General features: G+C 44.5%; 1 protein-coding gene across 1 annotated transcript in view; it reads right to left on the reverse strand.

The window, feature by feature from the left end:
- Window positions 1-449: 449 nt before the first annotated feature.
- Window positions 450-21,176, reverse strand: part of LOC124595487 — a 95,757-nt gene continuing 75,030 nt past the window's right edge. Inside the window, exons 4-6 of the mRNA XM_047134248.1 lie at window positions 19,636-19,763; window positions 16,053-16,218; window positions 450-1,030 (exon numbers count right to left, since the gene is read on the reverse strand). Of these exons, the coding sequence (XP_046990204.1) occupies window positions 924-1,030; window positions 16,053-16,218; window positions 19,636-19,763 (401 nt within the window). The 3' untranslated portion in view covers window positions 450-923. The remainder of the gene's footprint in view (window positions 1,031-16,052; window positions 16,219-19,635; window positions 19,764-21,176) is intronic.

Below are 21,176 nucleotides of genomic sequence, written 5' to 3' on the forward strand. Positions count from 1 at the left end.
GAAAGAGACATGCATGAACATCGGTTTCAGTCAAACGAGAAAGTGCCAGATTGGGTGCGGTTTTGGATCCGTTAGCGAGCGACCGCGTTCTGCGAAATGTCTTAGCGCGTGTGGTGATTACTTTTGAATGTAACTATTCCCTGTTCTCGATTGGGAATATCTTCGGTTTTCATTTGACTGCCCCTCATAAAATGGACTGACTATTAAATGTGGCATAAACAGAAAGGGAACACCTTTCTCCCAATGTTAGTGCGTATAAATGCAATCGTGATCTGTAATATGCCATTGTACAAGGAACTGTTCACTTCGAACCCCTACGGTCGGTGGCTGATGTAGCTACTCTGACTTTGTTCTTCGTTTCGTTATTAAACGAAATCCTGCACGCCACTTAACGTTTGTGTGAAACGTCATGAATGGTCGTTATCCAAATTAAAATAAGAAATCAGTAGTGCTAACTACTAAAATGTTTTCCGTTTTACTTTTTATTCTTGTCGTATTATAATACGTAATTTTGTATCAACATACAGATGAACTATCCACCGAAAACATATCAACGTTCAGTTGCCCAAATAACAAAGTAAAAACCAAAGAAAGTAGATATTCTTTGGCCTAAAGAGTGTGCTTAATCCAATATGTTTCTTTGGGCATTCATCCACATTGTCGTATCCAGTTCTTCACTCTGTAATCATCAATAACGGATAACTTCATCACTTTTGTAAGAGATAGCGGAATTTACTGTGGCAAGGTCGAGTCAAAGTCATCTTATTCGACTTTCCTGCAGCAGAATTCAACCCTTCGACGTTCAGGCGACACACCGCTAATGGCTATCACATTTCTTGGTCTTTTGAGAGATGAGGAGCGCAGAGTTGATAGCACCGCCACAGGCTGCACAGCCAAAGTCTGGGTCTCCCGCGGCGTCTCCGTCAACGGCAGACGCTGCCGACGGCGGCGGCGATGAGGAGGAACACGAGAGCCGCAGATAGAGGTCGGTGTCCCGCGGACATGGCAGCATGGAAATCGTCTTTGACCACTGTAACATGAGACCTTTTGTTTACAAACTGAAACTAACACGACTAGAAAGACGCAGGCCACAGTAGAAGCCAACGGCCATTGGGCAGGGCGGATCAAGTAGAAGCAGATGTACGAGGTTCGAACTTAATTCCTAGGTGGAAGCTGTGTGTGCTATAGCCTCTGGCTAGCAATGTGAAAGCAGGTAATATTAAATTCCGATTACAATGTTACCCATGTACAGGGTGATCAAAAAGTCAGTATAAATTTGAAAACTTAATAAACCACGGAATAATGTAGGCATAGAGGTAGAAATTGACACACATGCTTGGAATGACATGGGGTTTTATTAGAACAAAAAAAAAAAAAAAAAATGGTTCACAAAATGTCCGACAGATGGCGCTGGACAGAAAAACTGCTACCGTGACGGGAGAGAGATATGGCGCTAAGTTACAGAATCGCATCATACCCAGCCTGGCTGATAAACACCTGCTGGAACGTACGATGTTTATGCAGGATGGCGCTCCACCCCATATTGCTTGATACGTGAAAGATCTCTTGCGCGCGTCGTTTGGTGTTCAGCCGCCACTTTCGTCATGCTTGGCCTCCCAGGTCCCCAGACCTCAGTCCGTGCGTTTATTGGCTTTGGGGTTACCTGAAGTCGCAAGTGTATCGAGATCGAGCGACATCTCTAGGGATGCTGAAAGACAACATCCGGCGCCAATGCCTCACCATAACTCCGGACGTGCTTTACAGTGCTGTTCACAACATTATTCCTCGACTACAGCTGTTGTTGACGAATGATGTGTGGACATATTGAGCATTTCCTATAAAAAACATCATCTTTGCTTTGTCTTACTTTGTTATGTTAATTATTGCTATTCTGATCAGATGAAGCGTCATCTGTCGGACATTTTTTGAACGTTTGTGTTTTTTTGGTTCTAATAAAACCACATGTCATTCCAAGCATGTGTGTCAATTTGTACCTTTCTATCTACATTATTCCGTGATTTATTCAGTTTTCAAATTTATACTGACTTCTTGATCACCCTGTACTTTGATCTATTAGGTTGTTGCAGATGTTCGTATCGTTTTTGTTGTCATGTTGTTATTCCATTGTCAAGTATTTATGTATCGATTGCCATTTTTTTATCTGTAGTTCACTGTTGCTATTTGAATTAACATATTGTCTTTTTCAGATTTACAGATAGTTAGTGAAGCCGTGGACGCTAGAAGATGCAGTCCCAAGTGGTGCGATCGGAACATTTCCGACGTTCTTCTGTTTGAGTGCAATCGAAGGGAGAAAAATCAGAGGAAGCTACACACATTTTCTCCTTGTATGGGGCGTTGAACAGAGCATGGCAAGAAAATGGTTTTCTCTTTTTTAATGAGGTTTGTTTTGACGATAGTGACTCTCCACCTTCAGGAAGACCTTCACGGTTTGATGGAGATCGTTTAAAGGCATTAACCCACAATGATAGATGTCACTGTACTCGAGAACTGTCTAATGAGATGAAATGTAATCATTCCTCCATCATGTGACATTTCCATGCAATGGAGAAGGTTGCGAAATCGGGTCTATGGGTACAACACGCTCTAAGCCACGATGACTAAAACCGGCGGGGTGGCTATATGTGGATCTCTACTTGCTCGACGTCAATGGCTCGTGAACAGCACCGACCATTCCTACCACGTATTGTTCCTGGTGACGAGAAATGATGTCATTAAGCTAACTAAATACAGCACCAAATAGGGTAACGCAGGAGTAGGTTTAATAATGAATAGGAAAATAGGAGTGCGGGTAAGCTACTACAAACAGCATAGTGAACGCATTACTGTGTCAAAGATATATACGAAACCCACGCCTGCCACAGTAGTACAAGTTTATATGCCAACTAGCTCCGCAGATGACGAAGAGATTGATGAAATGTACTATGAGATAAAAGAAATTATTCAGACAGTGAAGGGAGACGAACATTTAATAGTCATGGGTGACTGGAATCCGATAGTAGGGAAAAGGAAGAGAAGGAAACGTGGTAGGTGAATATGGAATGGGAGTAAGGAATGAAAGAGGAAGCCGCTTGGTAGAATTTTGCACAGAGCATAACTTAATCATAGCTAACACTTGGTTCAAGAATCATAAAAGAAGGTTGTATACATGGAAGAGGCCTGGAGATACTCGAAAGTTGCAGATTAAATAATGATAAGACAGAGATTTGGGAACCAGTTTTTATATTGTAAGACATTTCCAGGGACAGATGTGGACTCTGACCACAATCTATTGGTTATGAACCGTATATTAAAACTGAAGAAACTGCAAAAAGGTGGGAATTTACGGAGATGGGATCTGGATAAACTGACAGAACCAGAGGTTGTAGAGAGTTTCAGGAAGAACATTAGGGAACGGTTGACAAGAGTGGGGAAAGAAATACTGTAGAAGAAGAATAGGTAGCTTTGAGGGATGAAATAGTGAAGGCAGCAGAGGATCAAGTAGGTAAAAAGACGAGGGCTAGTAGAAATCCTTGGGTAACAGAAGATATATTGAATTTAATTGATGAAGGGAGAAAATATAAAAATGCAGTAAATGAAGAAGGCAAAAAGGAATACAAACGTCTCAAAAATGAGATTGACAGGAAGTGCAAAATGGCTAAGCAGGCATTGCTAGAGGACAAATGTAAGGATGTAGAGGCTTATCTCACTAGGGGTAAGATAGATACTGCCTACAGGAAAATTAAAGAGACTTTTGGAGAAAAGAGAACCACTTGTATGTATATCAAGAGCTCAGATGGAAACCCAGTTCTAAGCAAAGAAGAGAAAGGTGGAAGGAGTATATAGAGGGTCTGTACAAGGGTGATGTACTTGAGGACAATATTATGGAAATGGAAGAGGATGTAGATGAAGATTAAAGTGGAGATATGATACTGCAGGAAGAGTTTGACAGAGCACTGAAAGACCTAAGCCGAAACAAGGTCCCGGGAGTAGACAAAATTCCATTAGAACTACTGATAGCCTTGGGAGAGCCAGCCCTGACAAAACTCTACCATCTAGTGAGCAAGATGTATGAGACAGGCGAAATACCCCCAGACTTCAAGAAGAATATAATAATTTCATTCCCAAAGAAAGCAGGTGTTGACAGATGTGAAACTTACCGAACTATCAGTTTAATAAGCCACGGCTACAAAATACTAACACGAATTCTTTACAGACGAATGGAAAAACTGGTAAAAGCCGACCTCGGCGAAGATCAGTTTGGATTCTGTAGAAATGTTGGAAGACGTGAGCCAATACTGACCCTACGACTTATCTTATAAAATAGATTAAAGAAAGGCAAACCTACGTTTTCTAGCATTTGTAGACTTAGAGAAAGCTTTTGACAATGTTGAATACTTTCTTTCAAATTCTGAAGATGGCAGGGGTAAAATACAGGGAACGAAAGGCTATTTACAATTCTTACAGAAACCAGATGGCAGTTATAAGAGTCGAGGGACATGAAAGGGAAGCAGCGGTTGGGAAGGGAGTGGGACAGGGTTGTAGCCTCTCCCCGATGTTATTCAATCTGTATATTGAGCAAGCAGTGAAGGAAACAAAAGAAAAATTCGGAGTAGGAATTAAATTCGATGGAAAAGGATGCAGGTTGCAGTAGGTACTGGGAGATGAAGAAGCTTGCACAGGATAGAGTAGCATGGAGTGCTTCATCAAACCAGTCTCTGGACTGAAGACCACAACAACAACAACAACAAAAACTTATTCACTGCTTTCCTAATGAAATACATTTAACTAATAGTGACTGGAGATAGATAATTGAATACAAAACACATGACTCATAATTCATCCTGGATACCAACATATAAATGTTGTCAATCACAGTGAAAACTTTACGCTACAGTAATTACTCGGCTTGCAAGTAAAACTCACTGTACATTACCTTTTTACAAAATTTTCGTCTCTCTACAAGATCCTCTCAAATTCGTCCCATTTCCTCAGTTACACACTAGACAGCCTCTTAAATAAAACGCTGCACGTCGGCCAACCAGGCTCATTACTCAGCCACGATCCAACATTCTCTCTCTCTCTCTCTCTCTCTTTTTCCGCAAAGGACCCTCTCGTTCGCCTGAGCTCTGCCCAGTCCTACAATCTCTGGTAGCAAAGAATACGCATCACTCATTTGTTACGGCATGCAAAGATACTTATAATGGCAAACAGACCAAAAAACTGATGTTTCTTATGATATTCACATCTTTCATAACTATTTCTTGTGATATGTGGACCTTTCAGATTCGAAAATAAAAGAAGGTGGCTAGCGGCGTAGTATTACATCTGTTTACAGAGTGTGAGTACTCCTGACCGCGGCAGCTGTCAACACTGCAGACACTCTCCAGGTCGAGATCCAGATGAGTATCGTAACCGTGCTGACTGTACAAAACTGATTGACACGGCGACCGCGACACTATAATCATATACGAGAGAAGTGCAAAGCCTTGTACAACCATTCAGATAAGGGTTGTCTGTTACTTAGATAAAATGATGATGGCACAATCTTGGACAGTTGCTTTCAATAACCAACGAAAGATTTATAACATTATCCTCACTCATTACAAGCTTGTGCTCCATCACTGACCTCGTCATCATTGGGTCATTAAACCCTGCGTGTAGCGGTCCGCACTGAGTTATTAACTCTACCCATATCACTTATGGACAATGGAATGATGGTTGCTTTGAAGAATAATCAAGCGATTTGTCAACATATCGTTGGCCATTCTCATCTTGTTCTCCATCTTTGGTGACATGATGAAGGGAAGATCAACCCTTATTATCCCTTATTGTGTTTGTTTGCAGTGATAGCCACTGAATTATGTCAAAATGTTTTCCTTTTTGTTTATTTCTAAAATGTGATATAAAAATTTAGGGACCAGAATACGTTACAAGTCTTGTAATAAATATTTTTGAGTAGCTACCTTTATCATGCCCCCTATGACCCCACTTAACATTTTCAAATAAAATATTTACGTTCATCTACATCAACAGACGTGTTTACAGTAAACGGCGGCATCCCGTGCAACTTTATAATTGACACTGTTATTTCCCTTATAACCTGCTGGAATTATCAATGCTTGAATATAAGTAGTTTAAAAAATGTGTGATTAATGAAATATGTTTTAAATTTTCTTTTTGATTTGTATGCATTCTTCATTTTTTATAATAGCTAGTAACTTGCTAGATACATTTGCATCAGAACATACACAATTCCACTCTGAACACCGCACAAGGAGACAAAGTCGAAAGGAAAATTATTTTTGTGTCTTTACTGTGATTACGATGATAAATTTCCAGTCAAAATTTGTATCTATTTTAAGCAGTATAAAAATTAACTATTAAATAGACTTAAAAGTGAGCGTAAAACTTCCAAAGCCTCAAAAATATTTCTGCAAGGTGTTTGGTTATCTACTCTACACAATATTCTTCCTGCTTGCTTATGCTGAATAAACACTTTAATTTAGACGCCAGTGACAGAAGGCAACTAATATACCCATCCTGATAAAAGAATTACACACATAACCAAAAATTTTGCATCACCCCGGTTCCCAGAACTCCATAAGATAGACGTTGACTTGGATATTGTATCACAAACACAGTCCCTTTGACTGTTCAGAGATGTCACTAAACCCGCCCAAAGATGTAAACAACCATGCATGAGCAGCGCCTATTAGACGGAGGGGATCCGACAGCCGATCAGTTCCAGTCATTCCATCAGGAAGGAGGTACACGGCTCGTGTTGCATGTAGTTCAACCGTACCTAGAAGGTCAATACCGCGGTTCGATAGCGTCCGCATTGTTACTTTGTGCCAGAAAGGCCTCTCAACAAGGGAAGTGTCCAGGCGTCTCGGAATGAATCAAAGTGATGTTAGTCGGACATTGAGGAGATACAGAGAGACAGGAACTGTCGATGACATGCCTCGCTCAGGCCGCCCAAGGGCTACTGATGCAGTGGATGACAGCTACCTACTGATTATGGCTTGGAGGAACCCTGACAGCAACACCAGCATGTTGAATAATGCTTTTAGTACAGCCACAGGACGTAGTGTTACGACTCAAACTGTGCGCAGTAGGCTGCGTGATGCGCAACTTCACTCCCAACGTCCATGGCGAAGTCTATCTTTGCAACCACACCATACAGCGCGGTACAAATGGGCCCAACAACATGCCGAATGGATCGCTCAGGACTGGCATCACGTTCTCTTCACCGATGAGTGTCCCAAATACCTTCAACCAAACAATCGCCGGAGACGTGTTTGGAGGCAACCCGGTCAGGCTGAACGCCTTAGACACACTATCCTGCGAGTGAAGCAAGGTGGAGGTTCCCTGCTGTTTTTGGGTAGCATTATGTGGGGTCGACGTTCGCCGCTGGTGGTGATGGAAGGCACCGTAACGGCTGTACGATACGCGAATGCCATCTTGCGACCGATAGTGCAACCATATCGACAGCACTTTGGCGAGACATTCGTTTTCATGGACGACAATTCGCGCCTCCATCGTGCACATCTAGTGAATGACTTCCTTGAGGATAACGACATCGCTCGACTAGAGTAGCCAGCATGTTCTTCAGGCATCAACCCTATCGAACATGCCTGGGATAGATTGAAAAGGGCTGTTTATGGACGACGTGACCCACCAACCACTCTGAGGGATCTACGCCGAATCGCCGTTGAGGATTGGGACAATCTGGACCAACAGTGCCTTTATGAACTTGTCGATAGTATGCCACGACGAATATAGGCATGCATCAATGCAAGACGACGTGGTACTGGGTATTAGAGGTACCGGTTTGTACAGCGATCGTCCCCACCACCTATGAAGGTCTCGCTGTATGGTGGTACAACATGCAATGTGTGGTTTTCATGAGGAATAAAAAGGGCAGAAATGATGGTTATGTTGACCTGTATTCCAATTTTCTGTACACGTTCCGGAACTCTCAGATCCGAGGTGATGCAAAACTTTTTTTGAGTTGTGTATTTACTAGAAAAATTGGCTGTAACATGGACGGCTATTAGAATGAACTCGTCTCAGAGTCATACAGATGTGGTTAGGTAGTTAAGTGATCGTCCTGTTTTTGTCAATACATTGTGCAAGCAGTTTATCACCGCAAGTTTGGCATGCAGATGTTTCATCCGTGGACGGTAAAGTGTTGAGGCTGATACTTTTTATTACTCAGCCTAAGCTATAAGGTCGTGTCGGCATCCTAGGTGAAAGCCAACCAGCAATATGTATACCTTTCTTCACAAGAAGCAGCGTTTGCAGTGCGCGGACCACCATACAGTGTGGACTGTCTATCAATGAACAGCCGTTACAATACGCCCAGTTTTTATCTGCGGAGTCAGCAGCCGCGAAGTCGAATGCACAAAAAATGGTTCAAATGGCTCTGAGCACTATGGGACTTAACATCTGAGGTCATCAGTCCCCTAGAACTTAGAACTACTTAAACCTAACTAACCTAAGCACATCACACAGATCCATGCCCGAGGTAGGATTGGAACCTGCGACCGCAGCAGTCGCTCGGTTCCGGATTGAAGCGCCTAGAACCACTCGGCCACCGCGGCCGACTGGAATATACACGTCAGCAGTTTGTTTCTAGACAGTATCTACCTAAGTATTTGTTCTCAACTGTTGCTCTAAACAAGTGGATAGTAACTATATATCTGACTGTGTTAACTACTGTTGATCAACTCATTCTAAGTATCTGTGTATGTTTCGAGCATTAGTGTCGCATGGGCTGACTTCGGTGCATAGTGACAACCAGAAGCAGCGTAGCAGCATTGCTTACAGTTCATCTGGTGACTACTTTGGCTAGTATTATATTCCAGGCTGCATGGATAAACACAGATTAAAGATGGATAGGGACTGCACCTGTTGACAATGGACACAAGAGGAATTGACAACTGTCCGGAAACAGTTGGTAGATGGAACTGACAGAGGAAACAGAGTAGATCCAAAGAAGAGCAGCGCGTTGAGTTACAGGTTCGTTAATAAGCGCGGAAGTTTGTCGGAGATACTGAGCCAACTCCACTGGCGGAAGCTGCAAAGAGGCGTTTGGCATCACAGAGTAGTTTACTATTAAAAAGGCCAAGAGCATATGTTCGTAGCAGAGTTAACCAATATGAACTGTCTAGGCACATTAATGTGGCCACCTGTCATAACCGTGAATAACCATCTGTTGCAGCGCGGACCGCTGCAAGACATTCAGGAAGAGAATGAATTGGGTTCTGGAAGGAACCGACAGGGGTGAGAAGACAAGCCCACTCCCGTCCCGTGGCCAGCTGAGTTAGGTTTGTCGGTTGAGGACCCATGGCGCTTACAGCCCGATCGATCGAGGTGGTCCCACAGATTCTCGGCTGAGTTTAAATCCGGGGAGTTTGGTGGCCAGGGGAGAACGGTGAACTCATACTGGTGCTCTTCGAACCACGCACGAGCACTTCGAGCTGTGTCATACGTTGCATTGTCCTGCTGGTAGATGGCATCGTTACGAGGTAAAAGAAACTGCATGTAGCGGTGGACATGGTCCCGAAGGATAGATACTTACTGACCCATTGTGCAGGGAGTGGCGTAAAAACATTCCGGAGATGCTCCCTCCTCCAGCGTGGACCATTCCGACGATCGTTGCATGGTGTTTGCTTTCAAACGTTTAACGCCGTACACGCGAACGGCGATGGAGCATAAAACGTGATTCATCAGAAAAGGCCACCTGTCGCCACTCAGTAGACGTCCAGTTGAGGTATTGGAGCGCAAATTCCAGCCTTCATCGACGATGAACAGCAGCCAGCACGGGTACAATTCCAGCCTTAATCGACGATGAACAGCAGCCAGCACGGGTACGTGAACCAGGCGCCTGCTGCGGAGGCCCATCCTCAGCAACGTTCTCTGAACAGTCGTCGAGCAGATACTGTCGTTAGCCCCTTGGTTCATCTGGACGATCAGTTGCTCAACAGTTGCTCATCTATTCGCCCATACATATCACCCCTGTCATCTATGGCCTGTAATGCATCGCAGTGGGCTCGTGCTGGTTTTGGATAGCGCCACTGTGCCGTGGATGGCATACTTTAACCGCGTAGGCACGGGAACAGTCTACAAACTTAGTCCTTTCGGAAATGATTCGACTCTTAGCCCAAAGGCCAATGATCATGCCCTTTTGGACGTCAGATAAATGGCTCCGTTTCCGCATCAGCGTCTGTTGATCCATTGTGGACGTGGGACAGAGGCTGGTCAAGTATTTAACAATAATTCGGCAACAGCGGTGCAGTTGAGAAGTTATATTATTTTATTTTGTTTTTGCTAGCAGTTTTGGCATTCCATTATGACATCTTCGGGCCGCTGCATAATAAAATAGTATACTTATAGTGTATATCGAGGTGTACTCCAGGAATCTTTACAGAAAGTAACGGTTAATAAAAACACTTAAAGATATAAAATGAAAGTAGCAGAGTTAAGACAAGTCTCTGTGTACATCCAGCACAACAGAATAAAATATGTACAGATACTTGTTAGTCGTGTAACTATTTGACATCACGCATTTATAAGAGAACATGCAAAACATTAAAAGCCCAGAATTAAACAGTATACAATCAGAAGCTCCACCGAACAAAGCTTGTCTCTTTTTTTTTTTTAGTACAAAGATCCTGTAAATTTCTTATAGGTGAGAGAATCCCTAGTATATAGAAGGACCTATCCTCATTTAAAGTAAACAGTCACACTGTAATCTATGAAGTACAACAATGTGCATGTCTAAGTACTATCACACCTGGTGATGGAATCAGTTTTCACAGCAGCAAAAATGCAACTTGACCCAAAACCCGAAAAAACGGACTTCAAAGAGCACGCGAAGAATAATCACAGATATCTTGCGAGTATTCGTTATACGCCAAATCGAAGTAAAAAGATATAACTTACTATCCTTTATATCACTTAACAAGCGGGCACTACCATGTTGAAATAAACAAGGATCTTAAATCCAAGTTAACTTAAGGGGAATCTTCCTAGTTCTCAGCCGACAACGTCATATTATTTCCTGGTAGTATAAGGCATCACCCTGAGGACCTATCTATCAAACGACGAACCCATAGCAAGTTATATCGCGATAGGAATGTGAGTGTTGGTAAATTCCATTGCTAAAAACCATTGCACAGCTTCTCATCTCCATAACCCCTCCGACACGATTTATATAGGCTCTCCCGGCTGGTGCTGCCACCTGCCATCTGTGTGTGTTTACTGCAAGTTGACGTCGACGTGACGGTGAGACGTGGAAAACAGTGGAGTGGATGTCCTAATGCGGAAATGGAGCGCTTTGTCTGACATCCAAAGGGCATAGGACTGAGATACATAAACGGTTCACTCATATTAATGTCAATGGGTCGCGTATATACGAATACACTCATGAGCCACAACATTATGACCATCTCCTTCTTAGCGAAGTACATCGGGATCAGATACATTCCAACGCCACCGGCAAATATAGTGACATGTACAGAACCTTATTACAGCAAATAAAAACCGGGACTGGCGCCAGACCTATACACGACTCAACGCCACCCTCCCTATCAACTCCTCCAAGTACTGGTCCGTCTTCCATCGCCCTACTGGTTCCCATTCCGCACTCAATTACTCACTTCTCCTTAACGACCGCCCCTTCCCTGACAACCTCAGTAAGGCCAACCACTTCGCTTTCCACCTTTCAGAGGTCTTATCCGTCCCTGATGATCCACACTTTGATTATTCTCTTTTTCCCCACCGTCATGGAACGCGCCGATACCTCAGTCGCTCCACTTGCTCCTAGTCTCCAGTACTTGGGGCAGTTGCACCCCTCTGACATCAACACTCCAATTAGAGCACAAGACATTACACTTATCCTCTGGTCTAAACGCAACTCGGCCCCTGGTCACGACTGTGTCACCTACCACCACCTTAGAGAAAGCCCCTTCTCGTTCCTGACTTTCCTTGCCCGTTTCTATAATGTCATCCTCTCTACCGGCTTCTACTCCGACCTGTGGAAGACTTCCTGCGTCCTCTTATTCCTCAAACCCAACAAACCCCCTTCTGCAGCCTCTTCCTACCGTCCCATCTGCCTCACCACCGTCTTCAGTAAGGTATTCTAATCCGTCCTCTCCCATCCCATCCATCAGCACCTTAATCAACACCACCTCATACCCCTTAAACAGTGTGGCTCCTGAGCGTCTTTCTCCGCTCGAGACCAACTCCTTAACCTAGTTCACCTCCTCTACTTTTAGCTTAACTCCCATCTCTCCACCATTTTTGTTTCCCCCGACCTCCAAAATGCCTACGACTGCATATGGCATCCCAGTCTCCTCTTTAAACTCCAAACCTACGCTCTGCCTACCAATTTTGTCCGTCTGGGCGCTTCTTTCCTCTCATACCATCCATCCCATGTCACCCTCCATGACACCAACTCCCATCTTTTATCTCACTGCTGGCGTCCACCAGGGCTGTGTCCTTTCCCCTCTCCTCTATCACCTCTATACTGGCTATATGCTCAAGCCACCCCCTCCTGTCCACCTCCTCCAATATTCTGATGACACCGCCTTGCTGGCTCTCTATCCTACCCTTCAATGGTCCCAACGCGCCCTCCGAACCCACCTTGACCAGTTCAATGCTTGGTGTAACCAGTGGTTCCTTTGTATCAACTCCTCCAAAACCCAGCCAATCATCACAGGCCGTACCACCCTCTCCTTCCGTCTCCACGATGTCTACCTCACCATTTATGGTCATACCATCCAGCTCACCCCCACCCTGAGATACCTTGACCTCAACCTCGACTGTCACAAACTCCTGTCTGGCCGGACATGGGGATTGCATCCTTCCACCATCCTCCACACTTACAAATCCCTCGCGCAGGCTATGCCACCGACCCATCGTTCCTTGTCGAGTTCACACCAAAGGTTTCGTCCGAATGTGAAGTGCGCAAGTGCACAATAGTGTTGTATCACACTCGCTGTTACACGTTGAGTGGGGCATGTTCCAACAACTTTTACAGAGTTTTCCGTAGCCAGATGAAGTATTAGTTTGCGTTCAGTCGACAGGGGGAACATGTAGGGACCAACCAGAGTATCGCCTGCGAAGCCGGCCCAAATGGTGACAGCGAAGCGATCCTGGTGACCACGAACAAAGGCGGCGAGCGGATTTTTCCGTGCCCATACGTGTTAACTGTGGCTGTTGAACCCTCTAGTCTAAAGGATGCCCCATTCGTAAAATGTACACGGTTCTGAAAGTCCGGTTGAATGGCATACTTTTGCAAAAACCACTGAAAGAATTCGTCTAGGGCGTGGGCCTACTGAAGGTGTACGGGTGCAAGTCATCTTCATGCTACGCGCGCCAAATTATGGAATGGCTAACACCCATTTCCCGTGAAACACACCGCGAGCTTGTTGAGGGTGTGTGTTTAAGCAGTGCTAACGCCTCCTCTTCAAGCCCCAGTGTACGCACTGTGCGTTGACGACCGCGTCCATGAGGCCCTCGCAAAATGAATACACTGCGTTTCGAAGTAGATCTTCAATGCGCAAGTGCCACTGCGAGAACGTGCCAGTGGAAAGCGTACCTCAGGTGAAGCTGTCTCTTTTAGGGACCTTAGGATGGCAGTAAATGTCGGTCTGGCGCTCGACGATTTGGAATCCGCCGAACTTACACACGTTGGGAAGCGTGAGCATTTTCATCCTCCTACCCGTAAACATACCGCATGTCTGTCCGTTCCTCCCAAGAACAGTGGTCCATTTACTGTCCGCCCATACAGTAGAAATCACAAGAACACCCACATTTGACGACGAACTGACGCAGGGCGAACCGGACTTCGCAGTGTGCACAGATGCTGCGTTGACATCCCTGCAAGAGGCACATAACACCTAGTGTTGTCCCGCCTGTAATATACGTAGCTATGTCGACTACAGCGTATGCAAATTAAGGTCATGGAACTTCAACCCGACGTCTCTTTTACCTTGATCTCACAAATGCATTGAAATTGTTGCCCTGCAGACCTGCTACATTGACAGCTCGGATGGCATGTTGCGTTCCTACCCTCTAGGCGGCGCGCGACCATGTTCAACGACGCCCAGCGCCGTACTCTAATGGGTGCTGGCATGGCTTGTTACATGAAATATGCTTGTTATGACCTTCTCTACCAACCCTCTCATTTTCTACGTTAATTTTCGATACACCCTGCTTGCGTGTTTCCTATATTTGTGTATTAACAGTCTGACGCATAAGTTCTATCAATAGCTTTACTATCAATGAATTGTACCTCGAGTATAGATTCACTAACTGCAGTGGAAGAGCGGCACAACAACGCTGTTCTGAACTATTCCCGCACCTATGGCAACAACATGACAGCGCTTTTGTATTTGTCTCACGGTTACTGCATTATACTACACTACTGGCAATTAAAATTGCTGCACTAAGAAGAAATGCAGATGATAAACGGCTATTCATTGGACAAATATACTAGAACTGACATGTGATTACATTTTCACGCAATTTGGGTGCATAGATCCTGAGAAATCAGTACCCAGAACAACTACCTCTGGCCGTAATGACGGCCTTCATACGCCTGGGCATTGAGTCAAACACAGCTTGGATGGCGTGTACAGGTGCAGCTGCCCATGCAGCTTCAACACGATACCACAGTTCATCAAGAGTAGTGACTGGCGTATTGTGACGAGCCAGTTGCTCGGCCACCATTGACCAGACGTTTTGAATTGGTGAGAGATCTGGACAATGTGCTGGCCAAGGCAGCAGTCGAACATTTTCTGTATCCACAAAGGCCCATACAGGACCTGCAACATGCGGTCGTGCATTATCCTGCTGAAATGTAGGGTTTCGCAGGGATCGAATGAAGGGTAGAGCCACGGGTCGTAACACATCTGAAATGTAACGTTCACTGTTAAAAGTGCCGTCAATGCGTACAAGAGGTGACTGAGACATGTAACCAATGGCACCCCATACCATCACGCCGGGTGATATGCCAGTATGGCGATGACGAATACACGTTTCCAATGTGCGTTCACCGTGATGTCGCCAAACACGGATGCGACCATCATGATGCTGTAAACAGAACCTGGATTCATCCGAAAAAATGACGTTTTGCCATTCGTGCACCCAGGTTCGTCGTTGAGTACACCATCGCAGGCGCTCCTGTCTGTGATGCAGCGTCAAGGGTAACGGCGGCCATGGTCTCCGAGCTGATAGTCCATGCTGCTGCAAACGTCGTCTAACTGTTCGTGCGGAGTTGTTGTATTGCAAAACGTCCCCATCTGTTGACTCAGGGATCGAGACGTGGCTGCACGATCCGTTACAGCCATGCGGATAAGATGCCTGTCATCTCGACTGCTAGTGATACGAGGCCGTTGGGATCCAGCACGGCGTTCCGTATTACCCTCCTGAACCCACCGATTCCATATTCTGCTAACATCATTGGATCTCGGCTAACGAGAGCGATACGATAAACCGCATTCGCGATAGGCTACAATCCGACCTTTATCAAAGTCGGAAACGTGATGGTACGCATTTCTCCTCCTTACACGAGGCATCGCAACGCCGGTCAACGGTGTTTGTGTATGAGAAATCGGTTGGAAACTTTCCTCATGTCAGCACGTTGTAGGTGTCGCCACTGGCGCCAACCTTGTGTGAATGCTGTGAAAAGCTAATCATCTGTATATCACAGCATCTTCTTCCTTTCGGTTAAATTTCGCGTCTTTAGCACGGCATCTTCGTGGTGTAGCAATTTTAATGGCCGGTGGTGTATGTTTTGTATTGTACATTTTGCTAATTACATGTAACAGGCATCTTCACTGCTGTGAAGGTATTTTCAGAGAAACAAGCGTCCCTGTGCTAACAAACCGAATGAATCATTATTACATTATTCTGTAATGAGTCGCCAGAGACCGTGGGTCCCTAAGTCCAAAGTACTTAGAAGGTATCTCTGAAGAACATCTGTTTTTCCCCTGTAGAAATGTGTCGTTGACAACGATATAAGTATAAAGTGTGATCATCACCTTGCATCACTTTTATTTCGACGCTGTCACTGCTGCCATTGGGGAGTTTGCAGGTGTAGGTCCCGGAGTCCGTTGGCTGGGCATCCTCGAGCAGCAGTTGGCTTATTGTGGAGGTATCCGTCTCTGTAATGATGGTGATGCGGGAGTCGTGGTCTGCGTGGATGACCTATTGATGAAAATAAAAAAAAGAAATCACATTTTATTGTTTGTGTTAACCACCGAATAGTGAATAGTACAGTACTGAATTCTAAGTTACCAATTGAATGTAGTGATTCTTATTTCATTCATCGCTGTTTACACAGTCACAAACCCTCTCACAACCCCTTTACTATAACACAGCATGTAAGAAAAATGTACACTTTACTGCTGTACATAAGCCTCATACGAACCACATGTGATGTTTGTTTATTCTTAATGCTCATATTATTCCTATAACCCAATTTGCAAACATTCAAAGCTGATGATGCAGCTAGGTATCAAGATTAGTCTTTTATACTGCAATGCTATTTTCACGTACTGTACATGCTCCGATTGGCGATAATTCATTCGCTACGTTGTAATTAACGATTTACACATGTAAGAATGTAATTAGATGTAGATATATAGCTTCGTTTTTTTAAATATCTGTCCTGACATTAAGTTATAGATACTGACATTGTTTTATACTACTCTGTCACATCATTCTCATCGCCTCCTACCCCCCTCCTACCAAATACACCCCTCCCCCAAATTGAATTTCGACTCTGTATTTTCTGTATTCTTGTGAAAGTGTTTAGTTGAAACGAAGCCTAAAATGTGATACCCGTCGACGCTTTTAAAGAGCTTTCGGTATGACGTTTCCTGCCCACTACTATTAGCATGAACTATGAACACCTTGTGATGTCTTCAGTTTACATGGTTAGATTTACTCGCAGAGCGTTGTTGTGAACACTTCCCAGTTGTTATCTTACTATGATTTAAATCGATTTAAAACAAAATAAATACTGGTAGACAAACCGTAATTTTGCACCATGAATAGCCAAAATAACATATTAGTGAAATATCTCTCACATTTCATGGCGTTTACGATTATAAACATTTATGCCACGACTATTGCAATGTGAGACTGAAACGGCTAACTTAACCGACCAGCTTAAATTTACAGGAGTTTAGAGTACGTTGTTCATTTTGAGACGTTACAATTCCATACAGAACATAAATCCAGTAAATAAATAGTTGACTGGTGAACGTATACCCCCAGAAGAAAGTAGTACATTTTGATTCTATGGCAGCTTATGCGACCTGGAAGACATTAGATCCATCCAGCGTCGCCCGCCAACAAATATCGTAGTATCGTCGCTAACAGAGTGCCATCTGTGTCTACCCTTAAACAGAGAATCCTCGCAGCCAGAAGATTCAGTGTGGTGCAGCGTGTGAAGCACGCAGGGAACCACGCCACAGAGAGACACTCGTGCTTCCTGCAGCCAACGGTGGGAGTGTGAAAGCGGTCATTTTGTGGCTCAAATGGTTCAAATGGCTCTGAGCACTATGGAACTTAACATCTGAGGTCATCAGTCCCCTAGAACTTAGAACTACTTAAACCTAACGAACCTAAGGACATCACACACATCCATGCCCGACGCAGGATTCGAACCTGCGACCGTAGCGGTCGCGCGGTTCCAGACTGAAGCGCCTAGAACCGCTCGGCCACACCGGCCGGCCATTTTGTGGCCTTCTGAGTGACGGGGCGGTCTTTTCGGAGAACTGTCGCTCAAGTTGGTCTTGTTATGTCATTTATGCAACGATGCTGGTATCATTGGTCGCGTGGACATTTGCAGACCCGTAGACGAGGTTCTGGATGTCCACGCACCACAGACGCCCGCCAGGATCGTCGTATTGTGATAGCAGCAGTGGCAGATCGTACAACTGCCGCAGCACGGATAAGAGGGCTTGAGATCCCAGACGTGTCAAAAAGAACTGTTGGGCACTGGATATTAGAAGTAGGACTAGGGGCACGCACACATCTAGCCCGCCTTCCATTCACGCAACGGCAACGACGCGCACGGTTAGGCTGGTGCCTTCAGCGGATCACTTGGAACATGGAATGGCGCGCCGTCGTCGTCAATGATGAAAGTAGATTCTGCCTTCATGCAAATGATTGTCATTTGCGCGTACGACGTAGGTCTAGTGAGTGCTGTCTCGTAGAGTGCATTGTTACAAGACACACTGCCCCCCCTCCCCCCCCCCCCCCCCCCCACGCCCCACCCCCCTAATGGTCTGGGATGCAATAAGCTACAAACCTCTTTCACCTTTGCTGATCGGTAAGTGCAGAAAATTGTTAGACCCGTCCTCTTGCCCTTTTGGACAGGAAACTGATATGTAGTTCCACCAGGATAACGCTCGCCCACTTACTGCCCGTGAAACTCAACGTGCACAGCAAGACGTGCAGCAACTTGCTTGGCCAGTACGGTCTCCGGACTTGTCTCTAATCGAGCACGTGTGGGATTTGATGCGATGACAAGTGCTTCGTGTCGCTCGTCAAGTAACAACTCTGACAGAACTACGCGAACGGGTCGAACAGGCCCAGAATAACGTATACAGTATTAGCGATGTGTACGATCGACTGGATGCCAGACTCAACACCTGCATAGCCGCCCGTGGAAGCTACACCACATACTAATATGGTTGTTTCAGCATTGGTCGATACCTGGTACCTCAGAACTGCTTGCTCTGTTGATCTACAAAGGTAATCATTTCATGCACTCGATATTCATTGTTGCAACAATAACTCTTGAGTAAAATGGCCACCTCTAAAAGGGTTATTAATTTTTGAGACAGCGTACTTGGTAAGGTAGATGGTTGCTGAGTACTCATGCCAGATTTGATGCTTTATGAAGAGAGAGTCACATCGTCAAGCTCATCAGACCTGAGCTCATGACTGCCACCTTTGCACGTGTGAAAACTACCTCTTTCTTTCTTTCTTTATGATTTTAATCGTGAAGCAACTGCAAAAAGACCATCCAGGAGCTTCTTTCTAAAATGTCACATGTCTTTCACTGTTAGATTAATCTTCCAATGCGTCACTGGGAGATGTATATGTGATGGAGCAGCAAATATTCGGTATCATATTTGATAAAATTTACTTTGCATCGAGTAACTCCGGTTTAAAGTTTCATTTCAAAGTCCGACAATTCATGTGTTCAGTCTGATACCTGTCGCTGCATCATAAGAATCTTAGTCACTTGCGAAAGATTACCAGTGGACAAATGGCATAAGCTAACTGGCCATTCTCCTTCTTTTTGTCTTAGCGCCTTGGCTCAGTGTTTGACGCTTTGTAGTCAGCATTCTTATTCGGAAGGAATGCTGTTCAGGCCTCATATGGCTAACCGTTTCAGGATTTTCGTGTTTCCACTGAAGCGCCTCAGACAAGAAAATGGATAGTTGCTTAAACAAGGTCAGCGATATCTTTCCCTGTCCTTATGCAGCTGAGCTATTACTTCATCAGATGTAGCCGACGACGCAAGTACTAGACTTTCTTATTTCTTTACCGTCCTAATTAGCTAATGAGCACGCAGAAACTAAAACCGTTGGCGTTACAACCCACCAAATCGTCGCGCATCCACAGGACGGTATCTTCTGGCTGTCGCCGGGACTGGACTACGCACGTCAGGCTGAAACCGCTGCCTTGCCAGTGCGTTCTAAAAGGCTCACCCAAAATTGTCGTCTCCGGCTCTGAAAATCAGAAACAGAATAGTCTATTACAATTAAGTGTTTAGTAAGCACCACCGTTGTATAACTCTAAGGTTCTCGTGGCCATTGTCAAAGAAGGTAAAATCTTGTAGGTTATTCGACAGCGTCATGCTCCTCTTCAGTTTCTTCTGACATAATCGACGTTTCTGTCCCTGTGCTCCGGTCTTCTTCAGGATCTTCCGGTGTTCGCAGTTATCTGAACATTCTCAAACATCGGTCACAGCTACTTGTAAAAGTGTGTTTCCTCGCGCTTACTCTGAAGAAGTGGTGTTATTGGGTGAAATGTATCTGCTATTGGTGGACCACCGTCACTGGTTAGGTAACAAAACAGGCAGGGAAGGGGAATAATTGTGAATTACGATATTGCAGTGCTTGTGTCGTTCAGAAATAGGATGCAAAGTTGTTTGGGACGTCCATGCAAGCGACTTACAATTAAAATGTCTCCCCTGTACGGGAATATACACGATGTAAATACGAGAGCAGATTGTACACCAGGACCGGCCAAGGTCTGTCGACTTCATGTTTCAAAATCGAAATGCCAGCGCTGTTTAGCCTTCGCTATTTCTTCGTGATAAGAAAAAAAATGGTTCAAATGGCTCTGAGCACTATGGGACTTAATATCAGAGCTCATCAGTCCCCTAGAACTTAGAACTACTTAAACCTAACTAACCTAAGGACATCACACACATCCATGCCCGAGGCAGGATTCGAACCTGCGACCGTAGCGTGATATGAAGGACGTTGTTTGCACAAAAGAACGCAATCTACCGATCTATCGTCTTAATCTTTTTCAAATTAATTGGAATGACTGGAGAGAGGGATAATAATTCCTGATGCGTATTATGCAGTCGCATAAGCGATGGGTACCCCAAACCTGCTGTAAACAACATTACAATACCATGCAAAAAGAATTTAAATATTTAGTTGGCAAAAAATAAATAAAACATTACAGGGATCGACAAACTGGATTCATTGTTCCTTACAACAAGAATCAATCTGTGCTAAATTTGCAGGCGTGGAGCACGTGAAGAAATTGGTGGTACGAATAGTGAAGTCTCTGAAGACGCACAAATTATTGCACTGTCAGTTGCAACAGTTTTCGATTGAATGGAGACTTTATATATTACTGCAAACTACGTTGGTTAGGTCAAGGCGCATACCTGGAACAATTTATCGATTTAAAACTCGCCGTTGTTGAATGAAGAACGAGGAAAAGAGTGCAGAAACGAAAATTAGAATATCCAGAATGGATTGCAGACCTCGTATTTTTAGTGTACTTGATTACACACTGCCCACAGTAAGGCACTGCAGGATGAGAAACCACTACTTTCTGGTTTAATGGGGATGCATTTACAAAAAGAAAATGGCGTTTTAGAAGGGACGTATTCTGACAAA

This window comes from Schistocerca americana, chromosome 2, assembly GCF_021461395.2.
Source record: "Schistocerca americana isolate TAMUIC-IGC-003095 chromosome 2, iqSchAmer2.1, whole genome shotgun sequence".
In the NCBI taxonomy this organism is placed as follows: Eukaryota; Metazoa; Arthropoda; class Insecta; order Orthoptera; family Acrididae; genus Schistocerca; species Schistocerca americana.